Genomic DNA, 19,828 nt, shown 5'->3' with positions numbered 1-19,828 from the left:
CACACACACACACACACACACACACACACACACACACACACACACGCGCGCGCGCGCGCGCGCGCGCGCGCGCGCGCGCGCGCGCGCGCGCGCGCGCGCGCGCGCGCGCGCTCTCGCTCTCTCTCTCTCGATCGCACACTCTCTCTCTCTCTGTGTGTGTGTGTGTGTGTGTGTGTGTGTGTGTGTGTGTGTGTGTGTGTGTGAAGTGTTATGAAACAATGTATGTATAGTGTGTGCAGTGACACTCTCGCGCTCTCTCTCTCGATCGCACACTCTCTCGCTCACACTCTCTCGCTCACACTCACACTTTCAAAAATACTGAAACCACGTATTTGCTTATTACTATCCAAGAAATCAAACACTAATTTTCATAGATGTAGCTTTAAAATGCTTTAGTAGTTCTTAAATAATGATTTATTTGAAAAAACTAATTTACCCCTTTGTGTTTGAACCTCCAAGAATGCTGAAACACGTATTTTTTTTTAAATTTCTGATTGAGAAACTAAATGCCAATTTCGTGTAGTTCTAGCTTCAAAATTGCCTTAATAGCGACATATTTTCCAAAACCCTTCCATCCCCTGTTTCACACCTTATGAGTGTAACTTCGAACAATCCCTTCTTAAACGATATCCATGTGCTCTCCAAATTTCAAGTTCCTACCCTTAGCGGTTTGAGCTGGGCGATGATGAGACAGTAAATCAGTGTGCCCCTATTTAACCTCCTTAGGAGGTTCAATTTCCAAAAATACTGAAATGCGTAATTTTTATTTCTAACAGAGAAGCCAAATTCATTTAGCTTCAAAAATACTTGCATCATGAAATATTTCAATAAAAATTCGCATCCTCTTTTTCACCCCCCTGGGGTTAAATTTCCAAAAACAGTGAAACACACGTTTTTTTATTTCTAACTGAGAAGCCAAATTCAAATTTTCATTGATTTATCTTTGAAAATGATTTCCTAATTAAATATTTTTATAAAACGTTTAGCCCCCCACTCTATTTCACCCCTTTAAAAATACGGTAGTAGTACTTTAATAATGATTCATTTGCAGAAAAAACATCCAGGCACTATTTCACCATCATTGTTGTTTAATATCCAAAACTGCTGAAACACGTGTTTCTTTATTTCCTCACCGAGAAACCAAATACAGATTTTCGTAGGTCTAGCTTCAAAATTGCGTTAATAGCGACGTATTTCAAAAAACCTCTCATCCCCTTTTGCACACCCATTGGTGTGGAATGTCGAAAAATCCCTTGTTAAACGATGCCTGTAGCACAAGACCAGCACCCTCTCCATATTTCTTTCCTTAGCTGTTTGTGTTGAGGGATGATGAGTCACTCAGCCGGGACAATGTTTTTTGTATACAGGGTGTTTCGTAATTCATATTATTCACTTCTATAGGTTGTATAGGGGACTTATTGTTAGTACATCATGTTTTACGTAGGAACCCATGTCCGTAAAAGTCATCCAATGACGCTGTAGAGCGTCAAAGTTATAAGTGGCGCCGGTGCCTGTAATTCTGTAATGATGTTACAAACCACCTGAGATGATGGGGAGGGGTAAGTGTGTCCAGCTGAGGCAAGGATCTTTGCACCGGAGTACTGTCGCTGTTGTTGCTAAGACTGTGGTGTAGGCAACTTTCAGAGGTGGTAGTATGGACTAGCGAAGATCAACAAGTGCTCATAGTTCCACAAGTATGCATTTTATGGACATTTTTGTCTGTTTTGGTCGATACTGCCACCTCTGAAAGTTGCCTGCCCTGCAATATAACGCAACAATAGTACCAGTACATGTATACCATTGTCAGAGGTCTCAGAGCAGTTTTCGCTTATAACTTTCGACTCGTTCGTTTCCGGTAGAGAAATCCTTTCCTCAAACTGATATATTTATCCTTCTCCATCATCCTAGAAAGTTTGTGACATCATAAAGGAATCACCGTGTATCTACAAGAATTTACAGGCGCCGGTGCCTATAACTTTGACCCTCTGTGGCATCGTCGGATGACGTTTCCGGACATGGGTTCCTATGTAAAACTTAATCTACTGAGTCGCCTCTACAGTATGTAGAAGTGTGTAACACTAATTTTCAAACGCCTTGTGTGTAGATCAGCATGTTAGAAGTACAGAGCATACAATTAAGGAAAGGAATTTAATCAGTATAATCGGTTTTTACATTGGTTGACCGGAAATTGGCCACATCAAGTGCATTCCGTGTCGCCCCCATCGGGTCTGTCACGGTGCATGTTGCTGGAGATGCAGAGAGTAGATGACTGTTATTCTGAGTAGCACCACACTGATTCCACAGGAATGCCCCGCTTCTGCAGTTTGGTCTTGCATCTTGTGGTACTAGCGCGAAGCCTGTTGAGAGATTTCTCTGTTGTCCGATTCTTTGAGTGACCAGGAGGGAGCCCTTCTTTCGAAACCATCGATTTCTCCAAATGTTGATGTTTCACCAGCCACTTTGAGACCCTTGGTTGCTGTGGTGTTCCTGTAAGAGCATCAACAATTGACCAAAAGTTCTTTCTTGGTTTCAGTAGAGGATGTGCTGCCGGCCGGCCATACAAAGGGTGGACTTCGGTAGTCGTAGCCTTGCTTTTCTCGCAGCTAGCAGCTATATCGACACTAATCTCAGTAGGGGCTATGCCTACGTTGTAGGTCTTAAGAGGGGGGAACCACATTAGGAGGCTGTTTCACACTAATTTTTTGGGATTTTTTTGGGTGGGAAGAATTAATTAGAATTTAAACAAATTTTGACATCATTCATTCGTATTTCGAAAAGTTTTCGTGAATTTTTTTGAATAATTTCAGCCAAAAATAACAAAGTTGCGCTGTGATGTCCGTTGAAGGTTGTGAGTATAGCTCTCCAATTGCGTGCAGTGTAGCCATTCCGATTTTCATCTGAAATCAAAAATGTTTTGATTTTAGATTAATAACTTATTTCTTAAGAATATGAACCTCAGTGCAGGTGAAAATAATGAAAATTAAAAATTTTGCAGGCGTTGGAACAACTATATTTTCACAATTTCTTTCTCTAATTATGCGAAGAAAAATACCCTTAAATCATGCTATCATCTCACAAGTTGGTTCATATAATTCGTAATTTTATAAAGAATCATACTGTCAATTTTCAAATGATCGGTTCTATACTCTTTGAGTTAGACTGCTCGCAAATGTGGAGAGAGTCATTTCGAGATAAACGCGTTTGAAAAATAAATTCTCAGAAGCTAGAAATTCAAGGAAGTTAACAATGGTGTAAAAGGCTTACCAATTAATCTGCGATTCCAGCACCGTATAGTAATCCTTCTTCCTCACAGGCTCCGTTTTGCACTTGCAGTAGTGCCTTCCGAGCTTTGCGACATTCCTTCGATTCCAATGAACTACGTCGATTCTGGCGGCTCACGCGCTGGTTTTCGATTTGTTCGGCGTAATTGAGTCTTTGCGTGCCTACTACAATTCCTGCCTCGTACATGACCATCACAAGGGGTTAATTTCCCTCACTGAATAAGCCCGCTGCTAAATATGGTGCCAATTCAACGACTTTTAGCCCGGAGTGAAAGTGTTTAGGAGCTAATCGCCAAATAGTGGAATTAAAACTTTCATTCGCATTTTGTGTTTGGTCACCTAACCATCTCTCCAGTAATTCATTCCTTGATAATTCTTCGTATATTTGAAGAATTTCGAGCTTGTACCCGATGTGCACTCGGTTCTATGCTCATAAAATCTAAACGAATGCTAATTTCGCTTTGAAATTTTGACAGAGTATTCTTGGATAGTTAAGCTAACAATTTATGCAATAAAAAAATCGTATTTTTTTTAACCTCCTGATGTGGTTTCCCCCCTTAAACAACCCGTGGTAATGCGGCAGCCCTCACTAAGGGCAACATATATGTTCCTAGCGTGGTTGGACCTGTACCGAGCTGAACATGCATATTCAGCACTGGACTAACACACTCTTTGCACAACAGTTTTTAGCATGGATAGGGACTGCAACTGCTGTGTTCGGATGCAGGCTGAGTTGGCATCCCTTCGCTCCCAGCTTCAGGCAGTGTTGGCTTCGGTCACACAGCTTGAGGCTGTTGCCAATGGGCATCACTGTGGGGGTCCGGATGGGGGTTTGTCGGGGACAGCCAGCTCGTCCCACGCATCCCCTGATCGGGCTACGACTGTGGCTGCCCGGGATACTGCCCACATTGAGGCTGATCCCTCACCTGTGGTAGAGTGGGAGGTCATCTTGAGGTGTGGCAGGGGGCGAAAGACATTCCGGAGGGCTGAATGGAAGGCCTTTCCAGTTTGTCTGACAAACCAGTTTCAGGCGCTGTCTCAGGCTGATACTGATCTTTGGCCGGACATGGCTGCTTGTCCTGTTCCAGAGGTTGCCCCTCAGTCTGCAAGATCTGGGCGGTCACAGAGGGTGGGCTTACTGGTAGTTGGGAGCTCCAACGTCAGGCGCGTAATGGGGCCCCTTAGGGATATGGCAGCAAGAGAGGGGAAGAAAACCAATGTGCACTCCGTGTGCATACTGGGGGGAGTCATTCCAGATGTCGAAAGGGTCCTTCCGGATGCCATGAAGGGTACAGGGTGCACCCATCTGCAGGTGGTCGCTCATGTCGGCACCAATGATGTGTGTCGCTATGAATCGGAGGAAATCCTCTCTGGCTTCCGGCGGCTATCTGATTTGGTGAAGACTGCCAGTCTCGCTAGCGGGATGAAAGCACAGCTCACCATCTGAAGCATCGTCGACAGGACTGACTGCAGACCTTTGGTACAGAGCCAAGCGGAGGGTCTGAATCAGAGACTGAGACGGTTCTGCGACCATGTGGGCTGCAGATTCCTCGACTTGCGCTATAGGGTGGATAGGTCAGGAGTCCACTACACGCAGCAAGCGGCTTTTTTAGGTTAGATGGCCTCGGGCAAGTACAGAATGGGCAACAGCCTCAAAGGGTGCGGGGCAAAGTCAGGAAATGCGGGGACCAAGCAGCAATCGGTATTGTAATTGTAAAATGTCGAAGCTGCGTTGGTAAAGTACCGGAACTTCAAGCGCTGATAGAAAGCACCGAAGCTGAAATCGTTATAGGTGCAGAAAGCTGGCTGAAGCCAGAGATAAATTCTGCCGAAATTTTTACAAAGGCACATGCGGTGTTTAGAAAGGATAGATTGCATGCAACCGGTGGTGGCGTGTTTGTCGCTGTTAGTAGTAGTTTATCCTGTAGTGAAGTAGAAGTGGATAGTTCCTGTGAATTATTATGGGTGGAGGTTACACTCAACAACCGAGCTAGGTTAATAATTGGCTCCTTTTACCGACCTCCCGACTCAGCAGGATTAGTGGCAGAACAACTGCGAGAAAATTTGGAATAAATTTCACATAAATGTTCTCAGCATGTTCTAGTCTTAGGTGGAGATTTCAATTTACCAGGTATAGACTGGGACACTGAGATGTTTAGGACGGGTGGTAGGGACAGAGCATCGAGTGACATTATACTGAGTGCACTATCCGAAAATTACCTTGAGCAATTAAACAGAGAACCGACTCGTGGAGATAACATCTTGGACCTACTGATAGCCGGCCGCGGTGGTCGAGTGTTTCTAGGCGCGCAGTCCAGAACTGCGGGACTGCTACGGTCGCAGGTTCGAATCCTGCCTCGGGCATGGATGTGTGTGATGTCCTTAGGTTAGTTAGGTTTAAGTAGTTCTAAGTTCTAGGAGACTGATGACCACAAAATGTAAGTTCCATAGTGCTCAGAGCCATTTGAACCATTTTAAACCTACTGATAACAAACAGACCCAAACTTTTCGACTCTGTAAGTGCAGAACAGGGAATCAGTGATCATAATATCTCTGAATATGGAAGTTAATAGGAATATAAAAAAAGGGAGAAAGGTTTATCTGTTTAGCAAGAGTAATAGAAGGCAGATTTCAGACTACCTAACAGATCAAAACGAAAATTTCTGTTCAGACACTGACAATGTTGAGTGTTTACGGAAAAAGTTCAAGGCAATTGTTAAATGCGTTTTAGACAGGTACGTGCCGAGTAAAACTGTGAGGGACGGGAGAAACCCACCGTGGTTCAACAACAAAGTTAGGAAACTACTGCGAAAGCAAAGAGAGCTTCAAGTTTAAACGCAGCCAAAACCTCTCAGACAAACAGAAGCTAAACGATGTCAAAGTTAGCGTAAGGAGGGCTATGCGTGAAGCGTTCAGTGAATTCGAAAGTAAAATTCTATGTACCGACGTGACAGAAAATCTTAGGAAGTTCTGGTCTTACGTTAAATCAGTAAGTGGCTCGAAACAGCATATCCAGACACTCCAGGATGATGATGGCATTGAAACAGAGGATGTCACGCGTAAAGCTGAAATACTAAACACCTTTTTCCAAAGCTGTTTCACAGAGGAAGACCGCACTGCAGTTCCTTCTCTAAATCCTCGCACAAACGAAAAAATGGCTGACATGGAAATAAGTGTCCAAGGAATAGAAAAGCAACTGGAATCACTCAGCAGAGGAAAGTCCACTGGACCTGACGGGATACCAATTCGATTCTACACAGAGTACGCGAAAGAACTTGCCCCCCTTCTAACAGCCGTGTACCGCAAGTCTCTAGAGGAACGGAGGGTTCGAAATCATTGGAAAAGAGCACACGTAGTCCCAGTCTTCAAGAAGAGTCGTCGAGCAGATGCGCAAAACTATAGACCTATATCTCTGACATCGATCTGTTGTAGAATTTTAGAACATGTTTTTTGCTCGAGTATCATGTCGTTTTTGGAAACCCAGAATCTACTCTGTAGGAATCAACATGGATTCCGGAAACAGCGATCGCGTGAAACCCAACTCGCTTTATTTGTTCATGAGACCCAGAAAATATTAGATGCAGGCTCCCAGGTAGATGCTTTTTTCCTTGACTTCCGGAAGGCGTTCGATACAGTTCCGCACTGTCGCCTGATAAACAAAGTAAGAGCCTACGGAATATCAGACCAGCTGTGTGGCTGGATTGAAGAATTTTTAGCAAACAGAACACAGCATGTTGTTATCAATGGAGAGATGTCTACATACGTTAAAGTAACCTCTGGCGTGCCACAGGGGAGTGTTATGGGACCATTGCTTTTCACAATATATATAAATGACCCAGTAGATAGTGTCGGACGTTCCATGCGGCTTTTCGCGGATGATGCTGTAGTATACAGAGAAGTTGCAGCATTAGAAAATTGTAGCGAAATGCAGGAAGATCTGCAGCGGATAGGCACTTGGTGCAGGGAGTGGCAACTGACAAATGTAATGTATTGCGAATACATAGAAAGAAGGATCCCTTATTGTATGATTACATGATAGCGGAACAAACACTGGTAGCAGTTACTTCTGTAAAATACCTGGGAGTATGCGTGCGGAACGATGTGAAGTGGAATGATCATATAAAATTAATTGTTGGTAAGGCGGGTACCGGGTTGAGATTCATCAGGAGAGTCCTTAGAAAATGTAGTCCATCAACAAAGGAGGTGGCTTACAAAACACTCGTTCGACCTATACTCGAGTATTGCTCATCAGTGTGGGATCCGTACCAGATCGGGTTGACGGAAGAGATAGAGAAGATCCAAAGAAGAGCTGCGCGTTTCGTCACAGGGTTATTTGGTAACCGTGATAGCGTTACGAAGATGTTTAGCAAACTCAAGTGGCAGACTCTGCAAGAGAGGCGCTCTGCTTCGCGGTGTAGCTTGCTCGCCAGGTTTCGAGAGGGTGCGTTTCTGGATGATATATCGAATATATTGCTTCCCCCTACTTATACCTCCCGAGGAGATCACGAATGTAAAATCAGAGAGATTCGAGCGCGCACGGAGGCTTTCAGACAGTCGTTCTTCCCGCGAACCATACGCGACTGGAACAGAAAAGAGAGGTAATGACAGTGGCACGTAAAGTGCCCCCCGCCACACGCCGTTGGGTGGCTTGCGGAGTATAAATGAAAATGTAGATGTAGATATAGCTTCCCATATGGTAACTGTCAGTTTCTGCACTGCGTTGTTTCTGGCAGACACTTTCTGTTTAACGTTTAATCAGTTTGTTATATGTAAGCGTACGGTCTGGAGTCACTCTCAGATATTTCGGAGTTGGACTGTATCCAAGAGCATTTCCTTCGCCAAAGATTTGAAGGGTTTTAGCTGCTTGTTTGTTCCTGATGTGGAATATACACGTCTGAGTTTTGGCAGGATTCGTTTTCAGGTGATTTTCATTATAATACGTACAGGGCGAATCACCTAAGACTTCCGCCGGAAATATTGCGGAAATAGAAGATGCTATAGATGGGCAGATTTCACAGTCATAGGCTCTTATTGTTAGCCAATCAACATACTGTTATAATGATTAGAAGGGGTATTTGTGTGTAAACATATATTTTCTAAATGGAACAATGCCTATTGACATTAATAAACTAAGAGTATGGTAAAATATGTCAGTGGTGTTTGAGATCTCGTATTTTGAAAAGCTCCCACACTGAGACTTGTAGAGTATCTGTGGCAGCAAAGAAAAACTCACGTGCATGCACGAATTACGTGGATTCTGACTAGTAACGAGGCAACTGGCCATTGCAGGTTGTACTCAAAATGACCATCGGCAGCGACAACACGCTCTTCCAATGTGGTATAGAATTACTGCTGCACACGTGATAGCATTTTAAGGGAGACATCCGAACAGGCTGCAGCAATAAGTCACTGCATATCACCGGGTGTAGTTGGTATGCCCTTGTGGATAGCGTCTTTCAGCTTCCCCATAGAAAAGTGTAAAGGCGTCAAATACAGGGCACGGGCCGACCAAGGTACAGGTCCTCTGCATCCAATCCAACGATTTAATTCCTGGAGACATGTTGTAGCAGTTGGTGCTGTACGGGCTGGACAGCCATCATGTTGGTACCACAGTTCTTCCTAATGTACAGAGGAACATCTTCTAGAACCCGTGGAAGACGGTCTTTTAGGAGGTTGTGGTACTTGTGTGCAATCAGTGTTCAGTCTACGAAAAGCGGACCTATGAGCTGATGGTTCACTATGCCATACTACACGTTTACAGTCTATGCATGCTGAAGTTCAACCTGATGAAGCCAATGGGGATTGTCAAGAGACCAGTGCTGCATGTTTCCGCAGTTTACGTTGCCATGATTGGTAAATGTGGTTTCATCAATAAGCAAGATATGTGATAATCTGGATTTGCTAACAACCTTTCCCTATTGCGTATTATATATATTAAAAAGTTCTGGTATATAGTGTATATGTCTCTAAACGTTTATTACAGTTAAGTCTAAAAATTTGAAATAAATCTGGAAAGTACATACCGAGACTTTTGGTAACAATGGTTTACTTTTATATATTAGATTACATATTTACATATTATATGTATTCAAAATATACAGATATTAAAGAAGTAGGTACCTAAAAACACGCCTGTATTATAATTCAGCGTTGTGTAAAAATTTCGAAGTAATCGCCAAGAACGTTCGGAGCGTAGCGATTTTGAACAAACCAACATTTGCACTTTTATAACGTTTCCCCTTTTATAATATATATACCAGATGGCGTTCCATTGGCTCTATAAAATGCTTGAATATTAAAGTACAATGATGTGTCAAAATTTCAGTGCAATCCATCAAAAAGTATCGGAGATCCGAGATTCTGAAGAAATGAACATCTACATTTGTACTTACATAGAAAATGTAGATGTTCTTAACCGCGAATCTCCAAAAGTGTTTGTCCAATTACTTCGAAATTTTGAGACAATGTTCCAGTGGTATACAAGTGTTTTTATTTACCTATTTTCTAAATGTAACACATGAATCCATATAAATTTAATAATAGGGATACATTGTTACAAAAGATCTGAAAAAAGTTACACATAAATATGTTGTACATCATATATTAAAGAATTAGGTGACTAGAAACACACCCATATTAGAATTTAACTTTGTGTTAAAATTCGAAAACAGCTGGTAAATTATTTGCAATGATTGATTTGCTAATGAAATTACATCGGGAAAAATAGCGTACGCTATTTAAAAATATTGTGGACAATTAAAAAAAAAAAAGTACACGGAAGGTTTGAACACGTACCGCCATCGTGGTAGCTATGAAACAGCGTCTATGCTACACTCTCTTGGTCAAGATACAATTAACGTTACGAACATAGCAGGTAGGCATAAAACTTCACCAACGATTTTTATGGCTAGAGGCCATAGCATGAAAAGTTGTTAGCCATGTACTTAGGATATGTCCCTCTACAACGAATCTAAGATTCATCAAACTCTGTGATTAACAGGATTCATGGTCCCCTTGTTAGTAATATACAGAGTGGAGCAAAAATCTGGATACACCCCTAAAAAGTCGAACAGTGTGCGGAATCATAGTGGCGTCTGGTAAGGAGTTTCTGTAAGCAGGTGCGCAACTTAAAGGAGCTATGGCGACAGTGGTGACCATCTTGGAATCGGCCATCTTGGATTTGGGTTACATGTTTCACATGGGAAGGGGGTCACGTGGCACATCATTTTCAGCTGTCTCTTTCTCAGGAATACGCATGTGAAATCTGTTTAAAGACTTCTTTATGATCTGTTGAAGTTTAGGACACCTTTAAGAATCGGTGTTACAGCTGCGGTCAATATGCCCTCAATTGCGTGGACACACAATCGGAGTTTTTTTGCCAGTCCTGCTGCACAAGTCGCAGTATCTGTGGTTCAACAGGACGTCTCCTCAATACGCTGGAAAAGATGGGCTACATTGTTGATGTTTATCTCATACACGTTTGATTTCAAATGTCGTCACAGATAAAAGCTAAAAGGTGTAAGACCAGGGGACCATGGTGGCCATTGATAGGACTCCTCCTACCTATCCAGTGACCTCGAAACTGTTCATCCACACCCAGAAACTGTTCATCCAGGAACTGTTCATCCAGGAACTGTTCATCCAGGAACTGTTCATCCAGGAACTGTTCATCCAGGAACTGTTCATCCAGGAACTGTTCATCCAGGAACTGTTCATCCAGGAACTGTTCATCCAGGAACTGTTCATCCAGAAACTGTTCATCCAGAAACTGTTCATCCAGAAACTGTGTAACATCATAGCATAGTGGGGAGGTGTACCGTCTTGTTGGAAGAAGGTTGGGAAATCACCCTGCGGATTCAACGGCGTTAGTAACACTTAATCACAGATTGTGTTAAGATACGTCTCCCCATTCAAGGTTCCATCAATGAACACCAGACACACATTCTGGTGTCCAAGATCTCACACCAAACCATCACTTTGTCACCATCAGCACCTTTACAGGGATCCACCCACCAGGGTTTGCATCTGACAAGTAACGATGATTCTGTTTTTTTACTTCTCCTTGCACATAAAAATTAGCTTTGTCATTGAACAACACCTGTCGGAAGAAGTCTGGATTCCTGTTACACTGATCCAGAGCCCATTCTGCAAACTGCGATCGCTGTTCAGGGTCATCGTCTGAGAGATGATGTTGCAGCTATAAATTGTACAGGTTCCATTGGTGTGTGTACAACACATGCAGGATTGAACACTGATACAGTGGATATTTCTGAGACAATGCCACAATTGCTGTTGCAGTCTCCTCTTCAGTGGCTGTTTTTTGGACGTCCATTGTATGTCTTGTCCGTCACAGAACATGTCACATATAATTTGTCCAATAACTTGGGTACTGTCATATGCGAAGCGTCATGTCTCTCAGGACGCCAGGCATTGAAGTTGGCAGCAATCATTCTAGTACTTCGTCCATCACCCATTAACACAATTTCAATGCATTGCTTCAGTGTGTCATTGGGGATCGCCTGCAACGGTAAACAGAACTGAATACCTCCTTGCAATTTAAATCTTTAACAGGTCATAATTCCTACAGAAATAAAGATACCTTAAAACAGATTTCGTATTGTATTCCTGAGAAAGAAGCAGTTCAAAATAATGTGCCACGTGGCCCCATTCCCATCTGAAACACGTAATCCAAATACTTATGGCGGAATTCTACACTACTGGCCATTAAAATTGCTACACCAAGAAGAAATGCAGATGATAAACGCGTATTCATCGGACAAATATATTATACTACAACTGATATGTGATTATATTTTTCACGTAATTTGCGAGCATAGATCCTGAGAAATCAGTACCCGGAACAACCACCTCTGGCCGTAATAACGGCATCGGTACGCCTGGGCATTGAGTCAAACAGAGTTTGGATGGCGTGTACAGGTACAGCTGCCCATGCAGCTTCAACACGATACCACAGTTCATCAAGAGTAGTGACTGCCATATTTTGACGAGCTAATTGCTCGTCCACCATTGGCCAGACGTTTTCAATTGGTGAGAGATCTGGAGAATGTGCTGGCCAGGGCAGCAGGCGAACATTTTCTGTATCCAGAAAGGCCTGTACAGGACCTGCTGAAATGTAGGGTTTCGTAGGGATCGAATAAAGGGTAGAGCCACGTGTCACAACACATCTGAAATGTAACGTCCACTGTTCAAAGTGGCGTCAATGCGAACAAGAGGTGACACACATGTGACCAATGGCACCCCATACCATCACGCCGAGTGATACGCCAGTATGGTGATGACGAATACACGCTTCCAATGCTGGTTCACCGCGATGTCGCCAAACACGGATGCGACCATCATCATGCTGTAAACAGAACCTAGATTCATCCGAAAAAATGACGTTTTGCCATTCGTGCACTCAGGTTCGTCGTTGAGTACAACATCGCAGACGCTCCTGTCTGTGAAGCAGCGTCAAGGGTAACCGCAGCCACGGTCTCAGAGCTGATAGTCCATGTTGCTGCAAACGTCGTCGAACTGTTCGTGCAGATGGTTGTTGTTTTGCAAACGTCCCCATCTGTTGACTCAGGGATCGAGACGTGGCTGCACGATCCCTTACAGCCATGCGGATAAGATGCTTGTTATCTCGACTGCTAGTGATACGAGGCCGTTGGGATCCAGCACGGCGTTCCGTATTACCCTCCTGAACCCACCGATTCCGTATTCTGCTAACAGTCATTGGATCTCGTCCAACGCGAGCAGCAATGTCGCGATACGATAAACCGCAATCGCGATAGGCTACAATCCGACCTTTATCAAAGTCGGAAACGTGATGGTACGCTTTTCTCCTCCTTACACGAGGCATCACAACAACGTTTCACCAGGCAACGCTGGTCAACTGCTGTTTGTGTATGAGAAATCAGTCGGAAACTTTCCTCATGTCAGCACGTTGTAGGTGTCGCCACCGGCGCCAACCTTGTGCGAATGCTGTGAAAACCTAATCATTTGCATATCACAGCATCTTCTTCCTGTCGGTTAAATTTCGCGTCTGTAGCACGTCATCTTCGTAGTGTAGCAATTTTAATGGTCAGTAGTGTAGATGGTCAGCATAGCTACTGTAGGATGCGCTCCCACCAATAGAAACCCCATACCATACGCTATTATGACTCCACACACCGTTCGACTTTTACAGGGGTGTATCCAGAAATTAACCTCCGCGTGCAGATCAGTATTATAGTGTTATCAGTTGTATTTGTCGTTTACAGGGAGACATCACTGAAGTATTCCAAAGGAGCACGAAGGAAAGGCGACGGCTTCCGCTACGAAGAGATGGTCATTGCGCTGGTCTTCCTCCGCTGCCTCAGGAAGCGGCTCCCCGACTTCGAGGTGACGTCCGACAACTGCTATGCGGGCAGGTTTGACGACATTGTCGTTACGTGGAGGGGAGACCGTCACAGGTACGCCTTGCTCGTGCAGCTGAAGCACAAAACGTCGACAGAATACGAAAAGATCAAAAAGGGCCATCTGTTTTCGACGAGTGATAACAAAAAACTCGATTTCAACATTCCGAAGTACCACGAATCTTTCAGAAGTGTTAAAAAGAATCTAAACGGCGGTCAGTACGCCCTGGTGCTCCTAACTAACGTCCCACTGCACGATAATGCCTTGGGATTCTTTACGGAGCGGCGGACGACCTCCGTCTTGGGGGCGGATCTCCTTGAGGCTGGTGGCAGAGTTTATACGCTCGACACCAGAGCAGTTGCTGGGTTTGACCCCGATTTCATGGAACATTTTTTCATGTTCTGTAATCAAAAGGGCGTCAACGAAATAACGGACGACATATGCGCAGAGCTCGTACACCTACTGGGGCCTACGGACAGCTACGAGAGATTGTGCGAAGAACTGTGCAGGTGTGTCATGGAGTGGAAAGATATGCCGAGCGAAGAGCAAGAGAGCCTTAATGGTAGCTGGACCAAATGGCGAGATATTGTTCGCCAGCACAGAGTGACCAAGATCAACGACTGCGATCGCTTGACAACGAGGCTGAAGTTCCGCAGTGTGGAAGGTGTTCGCCGGTACGTGGACAGTGCCAACCCCGCCTGCGTGAGACCTCTGTCGGCTGACACCATGGCTCTGACAGTCACTAAGGTCCACCAAGCAATACACCCGGAAACACACATCATGGTGAACGTCAAACGATTCAGGGAGTCACAATTGGGTGTTCTTCGATGGTGGGGTCCCTCCTGCAGATGGCTGGTGAGTAAAGCTGTATTGATTGATTGATTGATTGATTTTGATTGAGTTTGATTGATTTTGATTGATTGAGTTTGATTGATTTTGATTGATTGAGTTTTATTGATTGATTGATTGATTGAGATTGATTGATTGATTGATTCATTCATTCATTCATCATGTCTCAAAATGCAGCACTTAAAAACGGGATTTTTCCAGGGCTCATGCCTTGTGTTCTTTGGTGATAGAACTGTAGGGTCAAGAGTTTTGGATAGCCCTTGGACTAGGGACCATTTGTGTGCCCAATAGAAGGATAGTCTCACTGTAACTAACTTACAATACAGTGTCAGTTTTTGAATATTAGCCGGTCGTTGTGGCCGAGTGGTTCTAGGTGCATGTCTGGAACCGCGCGACCACTACGGTCGTAGGTTCGAATCCTGCCTTGGGCATGGATCTACGTGATGTCGTTAGGTTAGTTAGGTTTAAGTAGTTCTAAGTTCTAGGGGACTGATGACCTCACATGTTAAGTCCCATAGTGCTGAGAGCCATTTGAACCATTTTTTTTAAATATTACGCACTTCCTTCAGTTTTGGCAAATGGATCAAATCGTTTGCGTCTTTTTGCGTGAGATGTGGTCTGCGGTGCGCCTTATGGCGGTTGTGATGGTACCATTTAGTTCATGAGCGGTTCCTGTAAAAACCCGAAAAAGCTTTTTTTATCTTTTTTCGCTGTCAGCAGCGGATACAGTATCTAAATAACTAATCGCAGAAAATTTCTCACATTTTAACAGTATGTTCTCTAGCCATTTATGTAGAAGTACCATCTTTCCGTTTTCAAAAATCTTTATCCATTATCCACAAACATCCCATAAACATAATTTTTGAGTACCAAAACAGAGCAGTGGTTTCCAAGACAACTATGCACAGTAAATGCCAGAAATGTTTACTACATATATCCCTAAGACCCAGATCACGACCAACCTTGAAAATTTTCTTGATGCTTTTATCGGTTTCCGAGATGCGGAGATTCAAAGTTACCCTACTTGTACTCGTAAGCCACACACGAAAATCCTGAGTGAGGCGAACTCTAAGTAACAATTGCTCAAAATTTATTTACTAGGTCTACAACTTTGCTTCCTCCTTTTTTTCTCGAAGTTCGGTGCTTTATTGTGAAAAACTTACAAAAAAATTATGATTCATAGTGCTGCCCATTACTGGCCACTACATTCTCCCATCTTTCGGATAGCATACGAATCCCGTGGGGATCCATGAATCGATTCAATTTTGCACTTGTTCACATGTTAGGAAGTGCTGGTGTGCCAGACCGTATGCCACTGATCGGAAAAGGTGGGAGTCAGAGAGAGCAACGTATGGAGAATACGGCGGGAGACATACGGCTTCTCATCTCAGCGTTTCCATTTATATTTTGAGGTGTTTTGTTACATGGGGTCGAGCACTGATCTGCTGCAAAATTACCTTTACGTGTCTATCGCTGTATTGTGGCAGTTTGTGTTTCAGTGCTGGGCTCTAACGCATCAATTGCTTTCGATAATGATGTTCTATGACTGTCTTTTTCGGTTTCAGTAGCTACGAAAACGTTCTGTCTTCCACTGCCATGCCCGTCTTCGACATCAGAAACACCGTTCTTAAGGCGTTGAAAACATTATCTCCACGTTCTTGCACTAATAATTCCCTCACCATTCGTCTTACCCTGCATTGTAAGAGCCACAGCCATAGATTTCTTCATGTTAAAGCAGAAAATTAAAACTTCCCGCAAATGGTGAGAAATGAGCACGTAAGTTGACGTACTTAATCGAGAATAACCTTCTGATGCAATCACAAATCGACTAATACTTTTATGCCATTATGTTTACAGATGTCTAAGCTTATTGTATTTCACCTATGATCAACCACCAAAATCCCACTTGCCGCTACTGCCGTCTGTTGCAAAACGGCGGAAGCAAAGTTGTAGACCTAATAAAATAATTGCTCAGATTTTAACGGTACGTTTTCTAGGCATTTATCTAAAAGTTCCATGTTCCCACTTTCAAAAATCTTTATCCATTATCGAAAAACATCCTAAAACCTGGCTTTTGGGTGCCAAACCGAGCCCCAGGTTCCAATACGGCTGTACACAGAAAATGGCTGAAATGTTGACGACATGTATCCCTAAGGTCCCGGTCTCGGACAGCCATGAATATTTTCTTGATGTCTTTACCAGTTTCCGAGATACGGAGGTTCAAAGTTACCCTTCTTGTATGCGCAATATACACACGTAAAATCCGGAGTGAGGGGAAAACGTACTTTATAAAGTGGCGTAGCACGGAGAAATATGCTGTAAAGTGTTTCTATTATCATCAGAAGTATTCTAGAAATCCCATGTCGTTATAGTACTGAAGTACATGTAATGATTTTGTGCACGTAAGCTCTGGTCTGACGTGTAAAATTAGTTCTGCGTTATTTCACTTTCACGAAAGGAAACTATCAAAATTTTAATGACCCATAAAGTTCTTTTCTGAGTGAGATGCTCTGCTGTGGCAGGCAAAAGAAGGGAACCAGCGGAAAAATGACCCTATCGGAGTTCAAAGAAAGCAAATATGCTCCTGTTTGTTAAAACACTGTCTGAAAAGTTGGGTACCAGGTGCCTAATTCTACCATCCTCAACACCTTTAAAAGTTTTCCCAAAAATTTCGGCATGCGAACATATTCACACTCCTTCTAACATGTAACTCACGTACCACTCACACAAGCTCCCCCAACTGCAACTCGCTCACACCCACTAGTCCATCGCTGTAAGGCTCTCAAACCCATCCACTCCCACCTGTCCTTTCTCAGCCCAACTCACTATCATTACCTCTTTGTATCTCTTCTTGCATCTCTCTTCGGTCCCGGGTTCGATCCCCGCCACTGCCTAAATTTTGATAAATAATCAGCATTGGCGGCCGAAGTCTTCCGGCATAAGAAGTCAGCCTCATTTTGCCAACGGCCTTGTCAAAGAGGGCGGAGGAGCGGATAGAGGTTCAGGGCACTCTCTTGTCCTATGGGTGGGAAATTGCCCCTAAAGGCGGAAGAATCAGCAATGATCAACGACATGAGGATGCAGAAGGCAATGGAAACCACTGCATTAAAGACAAGTAACGTGTATCCACAGGACATGTGGCCTGTAATTGAAGAAGTGTCATGATGATCTCTCCATTGGAAAAAGATTCCGGAATAGCCCCCCATTCGGATCTCCGGGAGGGGACTGCCAAGGGGGAGGTTACCATGAGAAAAAGATTGAATAATCAACGAAAGGATAACGTTCTACGAGTCGGGGCGTGGAATGTCAGAAGCTTGAACGTGGTAGGGAAACTAGAAAATTTGAAAAGGGAAATGCAAAGGCTCAATCTAGATATAGTAGGGGTCAGTGAAGTGAAGTGGAAGGAAGACAAGGATTTCTGGTCAGATGAGTATCGGGTAATATCAACAGCAGCAGAAAATGGTATAACAGGTGTAGGATTCGTTATGAATAGGAAGGTAGGGCAGAGGGTGTGTTACTGTGAACAGTTCAGTGACCGGGTTGTTCTAATCAGAATCGACAGCAGACCAACACCGACAACGATAGTTCAGGTATACATGCCGACGTCGCAAGCTGAAGATGAACAGATAGAGAAAGTGTATCAGGATATTGAAAGGGTAGTGCAGTATGTAAAGGGGAACGAAAAACTAATAGTCATGGGCGACTGGAATGCAGTTGTAGGGGAAGGAGTAGAAGAAAAGGTTGCAGGAGAATATGGGCTTGGGACGAGGAATGAAAGAGGAGAAAGACCAATTGAGTTCTGTAACAAGTTTCAGCTAGTAATAGCGAATACCCTGCTCAAGAATCACAAGAGGAGGAGGTATACTTGGAAAAGGCCGGGAGATACGGGAAGATTTCAATTAGATTACATCATGGTCAGACAGAGATTCCGAAATCAGATACTGGATTGAAAGGCGTACCCAGGAGCAGATATAGACTCAGATCAGAATACAGTAGTGATGAAGAGTAGGCTGAAGTTCAAGACATTAGTCAGGAAGAATCAATACGCAATAAAGTGGGATACGGAAGTACTAAGGAATGACGAGATACGTTTGAAGTTCTCTAACGCTATAGATACAGCAATAAGGAATAGCGCAGTAGGCAGTACAGTTGAAGAGGAATGGACATCTCTAAAAAGGGCCATCACAGAAGTTGGGAAGGAAAACATAGGTACAAAGAAGGTAGCTGCGAAGAAACCATGGGTAACAGAAGAAATACTTCAGTTGATTGATGAAAGGAGGAAGTACAAACATGTTCCGGGAAAATCAGGAATGCAGAAATACAAGTCGCTGAGGAATGAAATAAATAGGAAGTGCAGGGAAGCTAAGACGAAATGGCTGCAGGAAAAATGTGAAGACATCGAAAAAGATATGATTGTCGGAAGGACAGACTCAGCATACAGGAAAGTCAAAACAACCTTTGGTGACATTAAAAGCAACGGTGGTAACATTAAGAGTGCAACGGGAATTCCACTGTTAAATGCAGAGGAGAGAGCAGATAGGTGGAAAGAATACATTGAAAGCCTCTATGAGGGTGAAGATTTGTCTGATGTGATAGAAGAAGAAACAGGAGTCGATTAAGAAGAGATAGGGGATCCATTATTAGAATCTGAATTTAAAAGAGCTTTGGAGGACTTACGGTCAAATAAGGCAGAAGGGATAGATAACATTCCATCAGAATTTCTAAAATCGTTGGGGAAAGTGGCAACAAAACGACTATTCACGTTGGTGTGTAGAATATATGAGTCTGGCGATATACCATCTGACTTTCGGAAAAGCATCATCCACACAATTCCGAAGACGGCAAGAGCTGACAAGTGCGAGAATTATCGCACAATCAGCTTAATAGCTCATGCATCGAAGCTGCTTACAAGAATAATATACAGAAGAATGGAAAAGAAAATTGAGAATGCGCTAGGTGACGATCAGTTTGGCTGTAGGAAAAGTAAAGGGACGAGAGAGGCAATTCTGGCGTTACGGCTAATAATGGAAGCAAGGCTAAAGAAAAATCAAGACACTTTCATAGGATTTGTCGACCTGGAAAAAGCGTTCGACAATATAAAATGGTGCAAGCTGTTAGAGATTCTGAAAAAAGTAGGAGTAAGCTATAGGGAGAGACGGGTCATATACAATATGTACAACAACCAAGAGGGAATAATAAGAGTGGACGATCAAGAACGAAGTGCTCGTATTAAGAAGGGTGTAAGACAAGGCTGTAGCCTTTCGCCCCTACTCTTCAATCTGTGCATCGAGGAAGCAATG

General features: G+C 43.5%; 1 protein-coding gene across 1 annotated transcript in view; it reads left to right on the top strand.

Annotated features, from left to right (window-relative positions):
- LOC124550702 overlaps nucleotides 1-19,828 on the top strand; it is a 63,149-nt gene that overhangs the window by 18,548 nt on the left and 24,773 nt on the right. The window contains exon 3 of the mRNA XM_047125425.1: nucleotides 13,544-14,534. Within this exon, the coding sequence (XP_046981381.1) occupies nucleotides 13,544-14,534 (991 nt within the window). The remainder of the gene's footprint in view (nucleotides 1-13,543; nucleotides 14,535-19,828) is intronic.

The sequence above is a fragment of the Schistocerca americana genome, chromosome 9 (assembly GCF_021461395.2).
Source record: "Schistocerca americana isolate TAMUIC-IGC-003095 chromosome 9, iqSchAmer2.1, whole genome shotgun sequence".
NCBI classification, from domain to species: domain Eukaryota; kingdom Metazoa; phylum Arthropoda; class Insecta; order Orthoptera; family Acrididae; genus Schistocerca; species Schistocerca americana.
Note: the sequence above shows the minus strand (reverse complement) of the source record. Positions and strands in the feature narration are given on the sequence as shown.